General features: G+C 35.1%; 1 protein-coding gene across 1 annotated transcript in view; it reads right to left on the bottom strand.

Moving 5' to 3' along the window:
• Nucleotides 1–17,500, bottom strand: part of tau (microtubule-associated protein tau) — a 59,974-nt gene extending 42,474 nt beyond the window's left edge. Inside the window, exons 1-2 of the mRNA XM_089596545.1 lie at nucleotides 17,377–17,500; nucleotides 16,878–17,086 (exon numbers count right to left, since the gene is read on the bottom strand). Coding sequence (XP_089452671.1) covers nucleotides 16,878–17,086; nucleotides 17,377–17,500 — 333 coding nt within the window. The remainder of the gene's footprint in view (nucleotides 1–16,877; nucleotides 17,087–17,376) is intronic.
• Between the last annotated feature and the right edge of the window lie 2,670 nt (nucleotides 17,501–20,170).

Genomic DNA, 20,170 nt, shown 5'->3' with positions numbered 1-20,170 from the left:
AATGGATACTCTCCGGATCACGACGTTGTTGAAGTTCATGGATTTTCTGATGCTTCTAAGTCAGCCTATGCCACAGTTGTTTATTTAGAAGTAATTAAATCAGAAAAAATTTCTGTTAGTCTTTTAGTCACCAAAACTAAAGTGGCTCCACTCAAAGTAGTTAGTATCCCTAGACTGGAGTTGTGTGCTGCTTATCTGTTGGCTAATGTTGTTCACCATTACATAGAAAGTTGTGCGCTTAGTTTTTCTAGAAATAATTAACATCTTTAGACTGATTCAAAGAATGGGTTGCATTGGTTACGCTCTTTACCTAGTAAATGGTGTACTTTTGTGGCCAACAGATGTTCAGAGATTCACACTTTGGTTCCAAGCGCTAAATGGCATTACGTGAGAACTAGTTGTAACCCAGCTGATGTTGCTTCTTGTGGCGTGTTTCCAAGTCAATTACTACAACAAAATAGTTGGTTATATGGTCTTACATTTCTTTATCAAGACCATGAAGAATAACCCTGTATTAAACCCCATATCAATTTATTTTAAAATTAGATCTTTAGAATCTCGAGTAGCTTTAAGAAAAGTTGAGACAGAATGTTCAAAACTTTGGGAACTTTACTATCATTATTATTTGCTTGATAGGTTACTCCATATAACAGCTTTCTACTTAAGTTCACTTTTAGGGGTTGATTGGGAGTACTAAGAAAGAAGAAACAGAGAGAACTTATCTTTGGTAACAGTGGAAACTCAATTGAAGTTTGTATTTTAAGTTTTCTGCTAAATGAATTGGACTTAAAACTTACCAATAGTGAGGTAAGAAATGCGTTATTGTTTTGAATTTTTGTCTATCAACAAACTCATTTCAAGTCTGAGATACCAATACTCAGGAAAAATAAAGGAAAGCCTCTAAAAGGTCAGATTTTTTTTCCTTCTTGAAGTACTATCATTAGATTTAAACCTTTTCTTAAAGAGCGATTGCTAAAACTGGGAGATAGAATAGGGAGTTGTTTACTTGACGAAGATTGTAAGCACAGTTTACTTCTAGCATCTAATAATTGCTTCGTTAAATTGTTGATTTCTTGAACGCATTCTGCCACGTTACACGGAGGGGCTCAAGTTACGTTGATCACGTTGCGGCGGAAATTTTGGATTTTGAGAGGTCGTCAAGTAGCTTGTTTATTCATCAGAAATTGCATAAAATGCAAAAGATACACTTCCATTACTTTAAGTCGGCAAATGGCTGACTTACCTAAAGGAAGAGTTATGCCAACTCCTCCCTTTCGTAAGACAGGGATAGATTACGCAGGTCCCTTTAAGGTTCGGTTATCCAAAAGTCCTGATAAAATCACTCAAAAAGACTATATCGCCGTTTCTATCTATTAAGTTACAAAAACAGTTAATCTGGAGTTTGTAGAAGATTATTTAAGTGCTGCTTTTATCGCTGCCTTTGAACGGTTTACCGTAAGACGTGGGTATTGTTCCAATCTTTACTGCGATCAGGAAACTAATTTTGTCAGAGCTTGTAGAGAATTAAGGGAATTATAGAAGGGTTTCAATAAATCATGAAAACTTGCTAAGAATCTAATTAGATTATACACAAACTGGCATTTTAATCCTCGCTCAATGCCCCACTTCAAAGGTCTGTGGAAGGCTGCCGCTAAGTCTTTTAAATTCCATTTAAAACGCTTAATAGGAGAAACAAGTCTTTCATCAAGTATTTGACTCCAATGTATTAAATTAAAGCTTGCATGAATTCTAGGCCTTTGGCACCTTTGTCCAACGATTCAGAAGATTTAAATATTCTGTCTTCTTCTTAATTCTTGATCCAACAGCCTTTGTTTTTGATTCCAGAATTAGAAATGTGACATGAGAAGCTTTCTTTGAATAGCCGTTGGAAACTGATCCCTCAGTTAAATCAATATTTCTGGAAGCGTTGGTTAGACGAATATTTAGCTTCTCTTATGTCGCGTTCAAATGGCTTAAACCTCAGGTTTCACTAAAAATTGGTGATTTAGTGCTGATTTAAAGTGAGTTAAGTTCTCCTTGGACAGTGGCCTTTAGGTCGCGTTGTAAAAACTTACCCTAAAAAAGATGCTTTAGTTCAAGTAGTCAAAGATAAAACTTTTTCATCGGAATTTAATAGACCACTTATAAAGTTAATTGAGTTATGGAAAAGTAAGTTAGTTAATAAATGATTACTACTGAAGGGTTATAGGGTGAGGAAATGAGGGGACGACTTTATAAATTTATTTACCCAAAATAATTTATTTAACTGACTTGACAAGAACTAACTGACGACTGACTATAACTGACTTTATGTGTGCACAGATTTTAAAACATTTAAGGAGACCTTAATGTTGCGAGTGCATTTGACTATGGTCAAATCAGAACTGGACGCACACCTGACTGGCACTGTACGAGTCTCTTCTCTAACACAAACACACATACGCTCACGCAGACGCGCATGCCTACAGGCTATCGATACAGTCGTGCACTTAAACACTACCTCCTGACTCGAGATAGCTCATGAGGTATGAAAATACAAAAATAGATATAAATTTAATTCACACTGTAATTATATTTTAATTATCTATTTTCCATATCACTGGTAACAAGATTCAAACAGGCCAGGGATCACGGTCGTCCGGCGAGGCCTTACTTCTTGTCTGAAACAGAATGTGTCATATTAATTATTTGTTTTAGTTACAGAGTTCATTAAAGATATGATTTCTGAATTTCATGTGGAGCTCGATGGGTAAGGGTTTCGTAAAAATGTCGGCCGTTTGTTCTTTAGTACTTAACCACCTTACATTTACTCTGTCATAAGACACACATTCTTTGACATAATATTTATAAATTTCTGTCCTATATCTCAATTTCTGTCATAGGTCAGCTGGACAACAAGTCTTGTTTCAGATGATTTTAAGAGAATTGTCTACTGCCATCAATTCTCTTCATGCTTCACTTAGTACCTTGTATTCAGCCTGACATGTTGACAATGCTACGTAAGTCTGCTTGTGGATTCTGCAGACTACAGAATCTCCAAAGAGTTTGATGACATACTCACACGTAGTCAGAGAGCCCTTGCAATCACCAAAACTGGCATCCGAAAATGCTTTTAAGTTGTCCGGCCTTTCTAAGAACTTTAGATCAAAGGACAGCCCACAGTCTCTTGGTGAGAAACATTTTCTGTCAATTTTGTTTTTTTCAAATCTTCCTGCCTTTCAGATTGTTCTCTTAGTTTTCTTTGTTAATTTAACACATGTCCAGTGACCATCAGAGTTTTCACGGGTTTTGAATTGTTGAATTCTAATTTAGCCAAAATTTTATCTATATAATGAGTCTGAGTCAAGGTCAAGATCTGCCTCTCCCTGTTTCCTCTGACTTCGATACCTAGAAAAGATTCTACTTTACCAAGATCCGTTATTTCAAATTCGCATTGCAGACTTTCTTCAACAGACTTCAAGCGATTCGGATCATTACTTGCAATAATCATATCATTAACATATAAAACTAAAAAATAGTTATTTACGTAACGAGTGTGGGAAATCGTCCCGCAGAAGTTGCGTGCAAGTTTTTTTGCACCAAATGTGAGGAAAGTAAGTGTTTTTCGCACTGATATTAGTGTGGGAAATTGATTTTTCCACAGAGTGTGCGGAAATGGTGTATGGCACAGATTTTTTCGCACACTATGTGGGAAAATCAATTTTCCGCCCTTAGGGTGGTTTTGGGAGGCTGGTACTTCCTCGGGCAAAAAAGCAGTTTTCCGATACTCGTTCGAAAAGTCTCCTTTACAAACCTCATTATGGACCTTGCTTTCGGCTCGGGCCACAAGCCTCTCGGTTTGCAAACAAAGACTTTTCAAACTCATAGGAAAACTAATTCAGCCTCTCCGACGTGCCGTTTAATTTGGGGGTATCCGAACAGCTTAACTGGAATTCCGCTCCAAGACTGTCTAACACTTTTTGGGTGGATCCTCCCGTGAATTCTGTACCCTGGTCTGTCCGTAGGTAACACACTTTAGCATCGTATCCTAACAAATTTTTACAGCCTTTGACGAAGTTTTCTAAGCATTCACCCGTATCACTTTTGTTTTTTATCGGGTACGCCACGGCAAATCTCGAGAAGTCATCAATAAATACAGAAATAAATCTGTACCTTTTCGGAAATGATGACGGACTTACTACACCCATTGTGTCTGAATGGATGATCTGAAGTAGCCTGGCTGCTCTTTCTTGCACGGAGAGGAAAGGCAATTTTTGAGACTTTGTTCTCAGACACACGTCACACGCCCTTATTGTATAACTAAAGACAGTCTCCTTCAGATTTTTAATATCTGGGTATGCTTTCTGCAATTCCTTGAGATATTTCAGTGACGCATGTCCCAACCTGACATGCCACAGCATAGCCCCGTTATTATCTTTAAATATTTTATATTTTTTAGAGAATGGACTCTGCACTTCGTTTATTTACTTAGTCTAGACTGTTCTGACATCATAAAACTTTCTATCTTGTATCAGAAACACGTCATCAAAGGAACTTTCATCTAGATCTACCCTTCCGATCAAGCTCTTCGAGTTATTTGTTAAGTTCATGTTTTCTGGAGCTGAATTTTCAGGACTTGTTTGTGCTTCTGACTCTGCTGTTAGTATTTTCATTCTTTTACACTTCCGATCTGTCTTTGACCCAGTTTTTAATGTTATGCATTTTTATGAATTCCACTGGCCGGTACGGTTTTTGATATATTCCTGATATCCAGACATTTTCTGTTTAAGGGTCGAAGATGCTAATCTCTTTATCATCTAAATAGATGGACAGTCCCATGTCAGAAAATTTACGTAAAGAGACTTAATTCCCTACCAAGTTCCGAGCACAAACTACTCCGTTCAACTCAACCTCGTTGTTACTATTTCTAAGTACCATACTTCCCACTCCTTCCGTTCTCAAATCTGCAGATGAGTCTAAATTTGCACATTTAATTCTTTCAATTTGCCTGCTGTCAAGGTTTTCTTATAGTTTTTTTGACTTAATAAAATGATCGGTTGCTTCTAAATTGGCGATAAATTGAATTTTATTAGTATCATCTGATTCTTAATTATTTACCTAAGCTGTAGAGTTCAAAAACAGAGTTTTGAGAGGCTCGGTCAACGTCAGAGACTCACCTATATTTGAAACCATCGTATCTTGTTTTCCCTTAGTATTTCAGTCCTGGTAAAAAAATTTCTATCTTTTGGAGTCTCTTTCATCTCTGACGTTGCTAGAGTCTCTTTTCTGCTTAAAAACCCGAGAATTTGAGTGGCTTCAGCCACCGCCACAGCCGCGGCCACGGCCACCTTGATTTCCTCGGCTTTCTCGGCCCTGCCATTTAAAATCCCGTAAAACTGACTTTAATTGCTCACCACATCTTGGGCTCCACTTCTTGTGGGCTGGTATGTCGTTTACAAAAGTGCCACAGGTGTAGCACTTTTTGAGCACAGTTCCAGCCTTCGGGCATTGGTCGGCCATATGATCCCTGTCGTCACCGTTAAAACACCGAAGGCAATCCTGGGGCCAAGATGCTGCTAACGCCGCCCTCGTGGGTCGACCTCCAGTTGCTTATGCCAGGCCCTCATACTCAACCTTTAACATGAACAACATAAGATTTTCGTATATAATACCCTTTCCGTCTTTGGTTTGCATTTTAAGGGTGGATTCTGTCACCTGCACGCTAGGTACCACTTCAACCACAGCGGTATAAAAAGGATCTCTCTTTTCTTCTTTAGAAAAGGGACCAGACGTACTTATAACGTCATAGTTTTCTACCAATTCTTTGAGTCTTTTAATAAATTCAGACACCGATTCTTTTCCTTTATTAAATTTAAATTTGTGCAATTTTCTCCAAATTGCGGCCGTAGTGATAAGTTTTCCTCCCCTTTTAAAATCTTTCCAACTTTCTAAAATTTTAATCGGGTCTTGCAATCGCAATATTCTAAGATGATATTTCTCAACTACTCTGTTCAATGTAGGTCTCGAACTTTTACTTTATCATCACGAAACCCGCCTTCACTTATTGACTTTAAGCTTTTAACCGAAGGATCCATAACATGCAGTAGTCCTTTTGACTGGAGTTCTGACTTTAATTTATCGTAACAGACTTTAAATTTAACCTTTTTAGTTAGACTATGGTTAAAAAACTTAAGAAATTCACGCCCGAGTCTGGAATTTATTGAGTTCGAAATGGTTGTGGCAATAAGTTTCGCGCCACTTTTGGATATTTTATCTGCCTTTGTTTCGTCTAAGAAATTTTTAAGTTTTTCTTTTATGCTTACCTGGTTTCTTCCAGGTCTTGGCGTGGAGTGTAAGGAAGGTCTGGGGTCGGCCAGTGCCTCAAGTCTCACCAGTCTTTCGTTCCATTTATTTAGCCTTTGATCAAAATTTTGCAGTACCGAGTAGAACTCCTCCCTTGCTGGTTCTACTTTCTGCCTTTTCTCTTTAGCCTTCCTCCTTTTCTCTGTCGTCTTCTTGTTTTCTTTCTCCTGCCTTTTTAACATACGGTCGAATTTCGGCATCAGGTTTTCCTGCCTTTGCATTGGACTGTTTTCTGTAATTTTTGAAAATTTATTTTCGTCTGACGTTGACTGTCGTTCAAGTTTTGCCTTTGACCATTTACATTTATTTAGCACCGTTTCTATTTTCTTTATACTTATTCGCGGAGTTTCGCCTGTGCTTGGTTTGTAAACGGTTTCTGCTCGTTTTTTCAACATATTCTAAATGACTGCCTTTCTGTCTAATTTAAATTTCTTGTCACGTTTTTTGCCATTTCCGATGGCATTTAGGGCATGAGTATCAGACGTTTTATAAACTGATTTTATCTCATCAACTGTCTTATTCACATCAACGGACTTTACAAATAACCATGGTTCATTTTGAGCAGAATTTCCATTTTCAAAATCTTCCTTAAAAAGATCTCCTGGTAGTGTTAGTTTTTCGCCCTTAAGGTCGAGAGAATTCAGCAAGTACAAAATGTCGTTTTCAATCAGGAATTCTAAAACATAACAAGTATCAGGAGTTTTTAGAGAGTTAACCTAGACTGACCAAACATAAGTTGTTTCTAATCACTAGGCCCGGTGCACACAAACGTACTCGAACACAAAGCACTATTGTATGCTGGGCACCCACACAGTCCTGCGTGGCCGAACACAAGCCTCAAGTGACACACCTTCGATGTTTATCATATCACTCCTGACATGGGCCCTGATACAGCTGCTGTCCACCGATAACACAACTTCCGGGTCTCGTACATTTGGTCCTACGCGCAGACAAATGCCATGACAAGCTCTTGACAGAGCATCGAAAGTCCGCTTATCTAAAAGAAATTTGATGCCTTTTATACGGAAAATATTTAACGGACTATCTCTCATCTCTATTTAATATGAGGTATCTGCCTTTGTTGTATCAATCCCACAGTGTTTATGTATCACCCTTACTGTCTTCGTTTAAGCCAAAACAAAACACCGACCGAGCACGCACATGCTTACTACGGCGGAAACCGAGAGAGAGAATTATTTTGTGGTTAGAAGTCGCGTATTGCTGTACAATGCATGCGAGAGAGGCCATGTGGTCTCATGTTAGTAAGACAGAGAGCGAACGCTTTCTCTCTGCTCGTTACCTCCCCCTGTCTTTTCCCGCACATTTGAAAACAACCAAGCACGCGCCCGCAGCGCTTTTGTCATCACGTGCGAGAAGACAGTCTTATTTTTCCCGAGTTCTTCCAGGAACTCGCTGACCTTTTCTTGTTTTTGACTGCCTCTTGCTGGAGCACTGTCTCAAAGATCCGACACAAAACACTTATTGATATTGCTATCACTTGCCAACATTTTGCACCTTACGCCAAGCTGTGCTTGCCGCCTTGGGAGATCCTGGGGGCAACACTATCACCGCAGCCTCATCCTCAGTCCCAGTCACCAGGAGCTCTTCATTGACTAATGTCACGATCTCTTAGCTTTTCTCCTCAGCCAGAGCTGGTTTCCTGTAATCTATTTTCCTTCCAGGGTCACGAAAAAGTAAAATACACACAAGATAAAAGCGCGATAAAGCGTGCTGGGGCCCGTAACCTGAAGGGTTATAAGGTGAGGAAATGAGAAGACGACTTTATAAATTTATTTACACAAAATAATTTATTTATTTAACTGACTTGACAAAAACTAACTGACGACTGACTATAACTGACTTTATGTGTGCACAGACTTTATAAGATTTAAGGAAAGCTAAATGTTGCGTGTGCACTTGATTATGGTCAAATCAGAACTGGACGCACACCTAACTGGTGCTGTACGTGTCTCTCCTCTAACACAAACACATATATGCTCGCGCAGACGCGCATGCCTACAGCCTATCGATACAGTTGTGCACTTTAACAATTACTACTAAAAATAAAATTATAAGATACTCATTGGTACTGAACCATATTTACGATCAAAAGTGTTAATCATGGTTACCCTAATTTCTTGATCTTTTTAATAGTAAGATTTTCTTGTACCTGAGCCATCTTATTCATTCTCTATTTAACTATTTTAGTCGTAAAAATTAACAAGAAAACCATTTTCATTTAAATAAGTTGTAATTCCCCTTTATGGTTCCGTAAATCAACTGGGGGAGAATGTTTAAAATCAATACTTTATTTTGACTTTGCGTTATAAATTTAATGTCAACGCATAAGCGTGTGTGTAATTAACTAATGGAGATTGTTGTTAATTTCTTGAATTAAATTACGTGCCATAAAGTCTTGCTCTCTTTATGCACCAATCACTTTCATGAATAAACTTCTAAAAACCCCAATTGTAAGCTTACAAGCGTGTAAGCGATCAGCCAATTGCGTAAGGCCAAGAGAGCGAAAAGAAAACTAGCAGCGTTTAGACAGCTAGTACGTCTCTGTAGCTCTCTTAAAAAGGCAGAAAATGCTGCAGTTTCTTCTAAAAGAAGCTTCTAGAATATAGTTTTTTTATAACCTTAAACGCCATTCAAAAGTTTAAGAAAAACTAAGTTGATTTATTTCATCTAATTTTAATTATTTAATTTCTTTTTTTCGTTCATGAGAATACCTTTTTTTACTTTCCTCTCAGTGTGCATTGATTGATTCAACTGATGTTCATTTAAATACACTGGAGTTAATTTACAGTGCAACTTGAGGGTTCTTCTTTATTAATATTAGATGCTCCTGCTCCTTCCATCGAAAATTCTAGGACCGAGATGGCTCAAACCTTAGTTCTCAAAATTATACAGTCCACTCTAAGCCGTAGTTTAACACGCTATTTTGAATTTCTTATTAGGCCTGGTAGCATCCAAAAGCTTATGATTTTCGGTAAAATTACAGTACTTGTACGTCTCTGTAGGTGCTTTCAAACTTTAGACTCAGAAGTGATCCGATCAACGTGACTTGACCCACGTATAGATATAGCAAATGTAGTGCACTATTGTGCGCATGCATGAGGGAGAGACAGGAAGAGAGACAAATCAACGTCTCCCCTGTCTGTGGGGATGCAGCTGGAATATGTACAGATAATAAATAAACATACATATGGGGCGTTTCACGCGGAACGTCCCAGGCCTGCTGCGCAAGCGCTAAGTCAGTGTTTTCAGCTTATTTTCTTGGCCTTATTCCTATCCTAACAAAATGTGGCAAGTAGCATTTTTGATGTATTTTTAAGTCAGCTTTCTGATGGTATGGTTAGTTTTTCAAAAAATATAATATTTACTGAAAAAAAACACAAAACGACCTATATGTCGAAAAAGGCATTTTTAATTTTTTTTTTGATAAGCTAGATAGAAAGCTGAGGTTTTTTTACATTGAAAACGTTTTTTTGCACAGTGTGCTCTTACTAAAAAGTTCGAGTAAAACAATTCCAAAGAGTAGACGTTCGGCTGTCTGAACGCGCACCTTGGCTTGGCGTGGCACCGCACCACGCTTCAGTTAACTATGAATATTATTAATTTAGACGTATTTTTTAAACAAATATTTTTTATTATTTTTTAGTTTTAGATAAAGGTTAAGATGTAAGCTTTGTGGTATTATTATTTTGTTTTGGGAAAAGTTGATACTCAGAGCTCATAGGTGTTTTTTTTAAATTTCAATGTCTTATTGACGATTGAAATGACAGCATGGAATTGCAAAGTATCTGGTATTTATTTTGCCTCATTAAATCAAAATTAACGTTTAATTCTACATTTTTTATACGACTTCTTACTCAAATAGAAATGTTTTGTTTCCTTGCCATAATTGTTTGCTCAGTCGTACAAGTTTTCTGCTGTTAAAATTCAGTTATTAGAGGAAACTTGAAGACTTGCACGTCTTGCACCTCTCATCAAAAGGCCGAAAAAATGAGCTGAAAACAGTGACTATTTAGTGCTCGTGCAGCGGGCCTGGGACGTTCGGCATGAATTGTCTTATATGAGCACGGCATCGTTCGCTCGCCCATTTCATGGGTTAATTCTTCATATAAAGAGCGCCAAAGGAAGTATAACTTCAAAAATTTTATGACTTGTTCTCTCTAAATAGTCGAAAAAAAAAAATAAGACTATGTTATTGCAAAATCTACCCCTTTAATGTTAGTTTAACCTAATTATGTCGTTCTCCTTTAGAAAACTCGTAAAAACTGTTATTTTTATCTAATTTGGCTTTCCTTTTGTGATACACCGTTTTTTCTCGTTTTCAAACGCTATGTTGTCGTATTACACATATTTTATACTACATACATATTTTTACCATACACTTGTATATATATATATATATATATATATATATATATATATATATATCATGGGATAAATAGGAAGGGAGAACGATTTTAACTATGCTTCTTTGTAGACTTGGAAGGAATCAAGTGACGTCTTGTGTCAGACTATATTGACCTGACATTACCTTAGCTGTAACAGAGGCCCGTATTACAATTGTAACTACATTTCAATTATTACTATGCAGCAGCAGGTACAAAGTACTATGAAGGTTATTTACATATATATGTCTTTGATAGAGAGAAGAGAGTATTCAAGCAGAAATAAAAGTTGGTACCCTCTCTAGTTTATGAGTCTCTACTTAGGCAGCCTACTCAGAGCACACGCAGGTGCGTTAGGAGATGTGCGTGAAGTACTCATTGGGCATCCTTCATAACCTACGTGACGTTGCTAATATAGGACCTAAGTAGGCTAGAGAGGCAGCCTTAAGTAAACCCTACTGACTGCCTTGTTATAATATGTATTCGGGTAAAGAGGCTTGATGATATATATAGATAGAGCAATAGCAGTACACCACTGTGCGCATGTTAAAGGAAGGGAGAGAGAGGAAGAAAGACAGACAAACAGATCCTCTGCGCTGCAGTCAGCGCTACCTAGTACGTATAGATAAGACACACACGCGTGCGCGCACACCCAAGCACACATACACACACATGCGCGCGTACATACGTGTGTATACATATATATAGACTGTTAGGAATTAAAGCGTAGAAAATAGTATGAAAACATATAGCGGTTGCAGAAACCAAATGAACAACAAAGATTATAAACAATAGTTTAAAATAAGAACTTGAGTCATACCTAAAAAATTTAATTGACAAGTTTAAGAAAAATATACAATACAAGAATTCAAAATATAAATAGAAACAAAAAATTAAAAGGAGCAACGAGCTTATGTACGAATGTATAAAATACAGTATGCTATAATTTGTAGTGTTTTTATCTAAATAGTTATCTTTAAGTGTGCAACATTTCCTTTTTTCTGTCAATTTTTTAAATTGTATTTTTCATGCCTTGAACAATAGCTTGACCTATTCTTTTACTAAGCTTCATTACTTACAATCACTTGTACGTATGTACAGCTCTACTACTATGGAAAGTCATTAAATTAAATGAAATATACACATCAAGCCTTATGCTTAATAGCTTTAGAAATGGACAAGTTCTTCTATAGCACGTATCATTTTGTCTGATTAGTTGTATTTTACGACACGAAGCCTGAAGGTGGAATTTTCTGGCATGCATAGTGAATCACCCCTTGAATGTAAGGATATCCAACGTTCTAGGTGTGTGATGTGATATATTATACTGTTCTTATTTATACCCTAAAAGTACGTTTAATAGTTGAAATTATTAACATAACCACTGTATGTTAACGCTCACTACTGTATGTGTACACCTATAGATATAATTTTAAGTTTCTGGTAAGGTGTTCGGCAAACCGTCTGTTAGACGGTATGTAAGACGATATGTATACTTGGCTTTTGCTACTAAGCCAGTTACAGCTATGTCTTGAGAGCTTATGTTGTAATTCCTGCCCAACTTTTGCTGAACCAGGGTGAAGCTGAGATTTAGCTGGTTAGAGCTGGCATCGAAACAAATAAAAAAGGATTTTAATAAAATAAAATAAAGAAAAATAAGAATAACGTGTACGTGCAGCTACCTTGGCAGTAAATGTTATTCTTGTCTTTTGAGTTTTGTATTTTCTTTGCTTGTTTGCCTAACAATATTGACTGGTATTTTTATCTGTATTATAACCTTAAATAGTATTTTTTGATAGTTTTTTTATCTGTATAAAGATTTTCAAGCGTATACTTTACTCTTTTTATTGTTACATTTTTTTTAATTTCACTTAACTTTTGCTATCCCTAACGTTCACTTAGCCTCTTTCCTAAAGCTTATCCCTTGCCAATATCTACTTGTATGTGTATTATTAATCTTCTACTTAAGCAAAATTTTTTTAACTTTTTAAATTATGAAATGATCTGACACATTTAAGTCAGTCAGTCTGGTGATAATATTTCCAAGCACAGTGTGGATCACCATAGTCACTCACTAGCAGTACGTTAATGGTAGAGATATTTGACATGCCGCTAGGTATTTTGGCTACCAACGTCACTCTGGGCAAGTGACCTATGCCAACTTTCATCCTGGATTTCTAAAAAGCCCAAGTGCTACAAACAAATAGAATTTTAAACGCCACCGTCTCCTGGCGTATAATACCAGAAAATATTTAGTCAGAACACACCCATCTCCAATGCTGAAGGTAGCCGCGGCCGTTGTCAAAGTAACCTAGTGGCTCCAAAACATCTTATGCTTCAATAGCAAGACTTATAAAACATCTGCATCTGCTTAATATATTTAGCCTGTGATTAAAAGTACCTACATATGCTCTTTGCAAGGCTATTATATATGTTTACGTTTACCGCTCTGCCATCAATCTTATCAGCCCTTTTTCGGGACATCTAACGTCTAATTACCTTACCAACAACCAATTTTTGCAACTGTTTTGAAAAAATACTTTAAGAAAAGTTTGAAGAGTGATTTGTTCATTAATAGACCATAGAAAGACGGCCACCTTTTTAACCAAGTCAGTCGTTCCCTGGCAGACGTCACAAGCAGAGTTGTTTATTGCATGGATGGGAACATAAACAGCAGTAAACCAAGAGTCACCCATTTTTTCTAAAGTCTATGATCAGCAAACCTATCAATGAGGCTTCAAAGGAGGAATACACTTGAGCAAACGGGACAGTCTTTGACAGACAACTGGCTAGCACTTATCTTTACCTTACATAACAAAAAAACTGAGTTCCATGAAAAAAAATTGCATTGTTTATTAAAATGTCCAACATAAATCCAGGAAACGTCAGAGAAGAGCACTATCCAGCAGTCACATTTACTGGAAACTTCTGGTGAGAAACTGTATAGCTCATTAGTCTTTTTTGGGGCCATCTTATATCATACTACCTCGCTAACAATACATTACAACCTAACAAAATTCGAAAAAACAGCCAATATCAAAGGTTTTTAATAATTTCTAGAATAACAAGAGAAAGAATATATAAATATCTTTAAATGCTTTACATGAAGACATTTTTCGATGTCAAGAAACTGACGCAGAACATTTACTAAGTTTGAAGAATTAAGTGACTGACCAGCTTTTCATTACATTTCTGACATCGTTAAAATTTTTACGTATATTTTTGATACTTCTTGTAAAAAAAAAATTCGTACTAAGATCATTTTGGTTCAGAATCCATGCAGTTTTTTTGATAAAATAATAAGCTGTAAAAGTAAAAAAGTATGTTGATGCTAAAAAATACCATGTGTTCTTTATGCCATAAAGTAATCGTAAGCCCTGAGGGGCCACTGATTAGCACTTTTTTACGTAATGATAAATGGAGAGGGCTATTCATAACTTTTAATAATCAAAGCTAACAAGAAAAAATATAAAATTATAATTTTTTCTCGATTCCTAAGCTTTTTTACCAGACCAACTAAGTCCTGGGATATAATCTCTTTATTTTTTAATGCTACAGTAAATACAAATACATATTATTCTACCTACTTAAAACGCTAGAACACTATAATTATTACTGTTAGGATTACAATAAAAGGCTGATCTCTCACTTAATGGATTCTGTATTCTTCGACGTTGATGCTGCTGTTGGAATCTTGGTAAATGTTTTGCGTTCGACGTCTTATGGCCCTGAAGAAAAGGACTGACTCAGTTCAACAGTGGGCAGCTTTGTATAGTCTTTTAGTTGATGAATCGTTGCCAGAAATTGTAGTAAAAATGTATTTGTTGGTAAGGAGACGTTATGTAGAACACCTTTGTATTGGTGGCACTTATCAATTTTGGTGGCTTGGGATGGAGTTCAACGTAAGTCGCTTGTACATTAGAGAACAGTATTATCAGTAGCTGGGATACCTAGCTGCATGACTCCCGGCTATGCTTCATGCGCTGCTGATGATCAATTGTAGTATTCAATACTTTGCTCTATTATATAATAACCTGACTTACTAAATTCTGTTACAGGTAGCTTTGATCTTACTTTTTCGCCACCTAGCGGATCTTATAGAGCTGAAGTAATAAGCTATCGTATTTTCACAAAACTGTAAGCTTATTTATTAATACTTTTTTTTTTTTAATATAAAAACCATACTTAAACTACTGAAGTGGTGTCAAGAATTGGTATACAAAATCTGAGCAAGACCGATGGTGTAGTTTTTGGGGTTAGCGATAACAATGGTTTTAGCGACTTTGCTTTATATATTAGTACAATAAACCTACAATAAGAGGAAGCTCTCTTTGGCTAGGACTTTCTGTTATAACGATAAAATTGAACTAAGAAGGGATTATTGAGGAAAGAGATGTTTTCACATCCCCATAGGTTTCCCCTACTAGTTAACACACCTATGTTTGGGTTTAACGTATAAATATATTGTTTACATGTATATTTATCATTCAAAGATACATATCTAGTTTTTTACATACAAATTTATCTAAATTTTTTAACACACAAATATGATAGCAAGACTCGAACGATTATCTTTCTAAGTACTCGCTACAACTTGAGCTCATTACCTATAAATTATTTAAATTCTTTCTCTCCTACTTGACTAAACATAGTTATTTATTTGCATGCGTGTGTGTAAAACTATATTGCACATCCTCATCCACACGCACTCTATATATACCAGGCAAGATTAACATCTGTTGAAATTAATCCTTTGTGTCTGTATCATAGAGCGTGAAGTGTACGGAGACGCATCCTTAGTAAATACGAGAAAGAGGAAGGAAGTCCTTTCATCTTTAATGGCTTGCTAGAACTTATAAGTGTGTCATGCTAGTGATTTAGCCACATATTAAGATAAATAAAACTTGCACAGATACGCATTATTATAATACTGGCACTATGAAGACAGTATGATGAAAAATTCGTTCTTATTAGAAATTGACCATCAAAAATCGTAAATCAAGTAATTACGTTTGTTTGTAACTTGATCGCTAGCAAACCACACTCATGAGTTTAAGTGAGCGATTGAGAACAAAATGATCCTCTTCCTTTTTTTGCTATCCATTAATTTTTGCTTTCCATACACTTCATGCTTTATAATACAGGCACTCAGTATAAATTTCAATACATTAAGCTTGTTTGGCACAGAGACAGTGCATGTGCATATGTGGGACCAATATAGTTTCACTGACTAATGCCAATAAAAAAGCTATGCTCAAATAATTAGGTAAAAAGTTGGAGTTAAATGAATTTTTCAATATAGATAAATGAACAAGTATTTTTAGTTGTTAAGTTAAAGCTCCTTAACTATGTGTTTTAACCGCGTATAATTTTATACATTAGCTATTGTATTGATATACATTGATACATCGATACAAACGCTACTCAAGCTTTTGAGCATTAGGGCATATATCTACACCCTTTGTAAAATTATATTTCTTCTAGAATAGCTTACTAGGTAGTAAGGTGGTACATATGTAAAACCATACAAAGTTAAGCTTTATGCTTACGTTCTATAGTTGCAGAAGTTTGACATAAATGATATGGTCTAAGCAAAAGAACTGCCACAGCATATAAAAGTGATAAACATGGACCATGCATGAGTTCTGGCATAGCAAAATCAGGAGAATGAGAACATGGTATGTACGAATGTGCTACTGTAGAAGTAAGATGATAGCAAGGACATATTTGACGTTATTTTACTACCCTAGTAAAATCAGGACTACCAATACAACAATACTACAGCAGCTAAACGTCAAAAAAGATAATTCAAAGACACAATTTCTTATGAAGTATGTCCTGTTAACTAAAGTTTATAAAATTTGTAACAACATAATAATTCTGGTTTATAACATTTTAAAACTTCTTACAAAAATTTCAATGGCAATCCTAAAACACTAAAAAGTCTTACTCTTATAATTTATTAGTAACAAATGATGAGCATGGGTTTCTATAAAAAAACTTATGATAGTTATAACATAAACACGTTTAATTAGTTTTTAAAACATTGTATCTAACAATCAATAAATATTTTCTGCTTAACTATATTACAAAACGAGAAAAAAGCATTAAAATGGGTAAAAAGTGTTAGACCTTTTTGTCACCTCCACTGGGAACATAAGTATCATTTTTTGCTGCTATTTTTGGCTGTGCTTTGCTAAAATCAAGTCTTCTATTTTCAATTTTGATATTTCCTCCTCCTGGCTTATGTGATGTATTATCTAGTGACCCTATTTTTGATCTTACTGTTTTTAGGTTTGGAGATGGGGCAGCACCAACTTGAATCATATTAATTGGAACTTCTGTAAAAATGTATTCACTTAGAAGTCAAGTTTTTCTAACAATGTATTAATTTATTTATTTATACATAAAATGCAGTTGTTAATTAAAAAATCATCACATATAATTGAGTGAAACTATTGTAAATCGATCGTCTTTTGCTTAAATAACTCTTTTAATTTTTCTCGTACAATGTATCGATTTATTAATTTATACATAAAATACAGTTGTTACTTGAAAGATCATCGCATTGAACTAGATGAAACTGCTTTAAATTATTCGTATTTCATTTCAACAACTCTTTAAAACTTACTTTTTTGTTCTTGAGCTGTCGGAGGTTCAACGTCCAAGGTCTTGAGTAATGATTTTAATTCTTTTGTTGAAGATTTTGTTAAAGAATCTTCTAGAGATTTACTACTAGACTTTTTGGTAAACATTTTCGTAGCTCTGTTGGATGGACTTAGCAACCTTAAATAATCAATAGAGAAAATTTTTTTAATTTAGTAGGCATCACTTAAAACACAAGGGTTACTTTAAAGATAGACTATTTTAAATAAATATTTAGCAAAGATTTTCATGAAGTTTTTAGACGTTGACAGTCCAAAAATTTTATCAGATTTAAATATAGAAATCAGTTATAATTTTATCTTGTTATGTACATGTAAATTTTCTTACATAAAATAATAAGCTATCCTATCACATAAACAACTGTTAACTAAGCCTCATTGTATGACTCATTTGAGTTTCATGTGTATTGTTAAAAAAAGTTATAATAGAACTTTGTTACTTACAGATATTCCATTTATTGTGTATGTATATAAAAAATGTAGAGTACCTAAGCTGTGTCAACGATATCAATATATCAACACAAATTGTCACATAAAAACTAGGAAAATCTATCTTGATCATATATTTAAAAGATAAAAAAAAAATTAGAAGCTCACTCTTACAAAAGTTTGATAACAAATATGTACGTTCTAATGATGGTCAAATAAAAACGTTTATTACTACTTACCTACCAATAGTGATATACTAAAACTGTTTGTTAAGTAACAAACAAAAAGTTCATAAAAGTATCTACAAGACAAGCGTCCTACTATTAGGACTTTTATTTTAGTACTTTGCGAACTATATCTATCAACTATACAGTGTCTGAATTGTAAGCTAGTGTTTTTTTTATTAACATTTATTAGTGAAAATTTTCTACGAAACAACTAATTATTAAGTTATATAAATGTGTAACGAGTGTCTTACAACACTATAAGCAAATTGACACTGTATAACATGTAAGTTATAAGAAGTATGATAAGAAAAAAGTAAATTTTAATGATATTATTGGCCAGAAGATGTTTCATTTTCTGTTACTGAGTGCCATGCTCAATAAAAAACCATTTTCTTGATGATATAATTCTCTCTTAGGATAAATATATCTTTAGAGTAGAAAAAAGTAATTATAGTAGATATGAAAGTGGAGTATTCACAGCCGTCAGAAATCCAGGATGTAACTTTTCTTTTTCTCAATTATAAGATTAACTTATATTTATAATCAGATATTATGACTACACCCAATGACTAATGACGAGGAATAACTTGAGTCCACTGCAATTTTAAGACTGATTTGTCAACCAGAGCTAATCATTTGGTAAGGTCCTCTCTGCAAGCGCTTGATGCACTGCTTTACAGTATAAGATGTTACTCTTACCTCTTAATTCATAATCAAATAACCGTGCCAAAACTCACTAAATTTAACAGACTAGGTCCGTTTCCACGGGTGACTGGAGGACGTCCTTTAGCCATACATGGTAGAAGAGCATGGTATAAATGTTACTCATGGGACCCCTTTACTACCTATATGATACGCTTTGGCTTATCAAGATAGAAGCAAAGCAGCTCTTAACACACAGAATTGCACACAGAGCAAAATAATATTTATAAATAGATCGTGGATAGAATATAAAAATAAGCTACGTTATGCCTACTCAATATCTTGAGTCAACAGGCTGATTTCAAGAACAGCTCACTAGCTACTATTGATGTAACGAAGAACAATAAAGCAAGGAATTTTGCATATTCTTTGACAACAAACAAGTGTAATTTGGCTAAAAACTAAGGTTGATACACTATAAAAATCTGCAACAAAAAGCCAAATACAGGCCCTATTCTTAAATCTCACAGATATACCTTCAGAAAAATCATTTACTTTGAAGACAATGTTAGTTGCATAGCGCCGGAAACTAACAGAAGAAAAGAATTGTTTCTTGGCAAAAGCAAGAAGCTAACACCCTTATTGATGACGTAGAAATCACTGATAAACTATGTAACATTTTTATTTGTAAATACATACTCACCCAAAGAGCTTTAAGTAATGACAGGGATGCGTTGACATACATGTCGAAGAAGAAGTCATGCTAGAAGATCTCAAATCTTGCTATGAGATTTCTACTTATCAGGAGATAACTAAAGTTAACCCACAGTACAAAGATAAGAATATCTAACTCGGAAGAGTTTCCACCACATTTATTGTAGTTTTATTTCTTGGAGAAACTTTACCGAGACATGCATATCTGTATAAAATACCTCATGAAGTTAAAGCCTACGATGCCTCCCTTAAAATATGTTTTTCTTACTACAAGGTACGAAATAATTCCACATAGTGTAGAACCAACTTCTAACTCTGTAAATGTACTGATAAAACACATGAAGGAAGCTGCTTTTCTGATCGACTCAAATGCTTTAGCTACTATAGTAAGCAAATAGCCATGGATAAAAGTTATTATATTACAATAAAAAAGTACGTCAAGTATATTGCTGCTACTGAAGATGAACCCATTGAAGACACCAAGAGAATTTAATAAGAAAAATACTTTCACCAAAACATGATTGCTTCGAAAAAGATTTCCCCTTCTCTTACATATAGTGAAATGGCTTCTGGAAAGGTAACTCATGTATTGACAACTTGATAAATCTTGAAATTTTTGCAGAAGGAGCATACTCTTAAAATACTGACCTACTTGTCGTTTTTTTAATTGTCTATTCAGATTTTGATTGAGTAGACATAGATATCTTATGGAATAACTTGGAAAGTATGGGATGCTCTCTATCTATAA

This window comes from Copidosoma floridanum, unplaced genomic scaffold (genome assembly GCF_036245765.1).
Source record: "Copidosoma floridanum isolate Cflo_tuat_1 unplaced genomic scaffold, Cflo_Japanese_pri ptg000004l, whole genome shotgun sequence".
NCBI lineage: Eukaryota > Metazoa > Arthropoda > Insecta > Hymenoptera > Encyrtidae > Copidosoma > Copidosoma floridanum.
The sequence above is the reverse complement of the archived record's forward strand: the minus strand, read 5'-3'. Positions and strand labels throughout refer to the sequence as shown.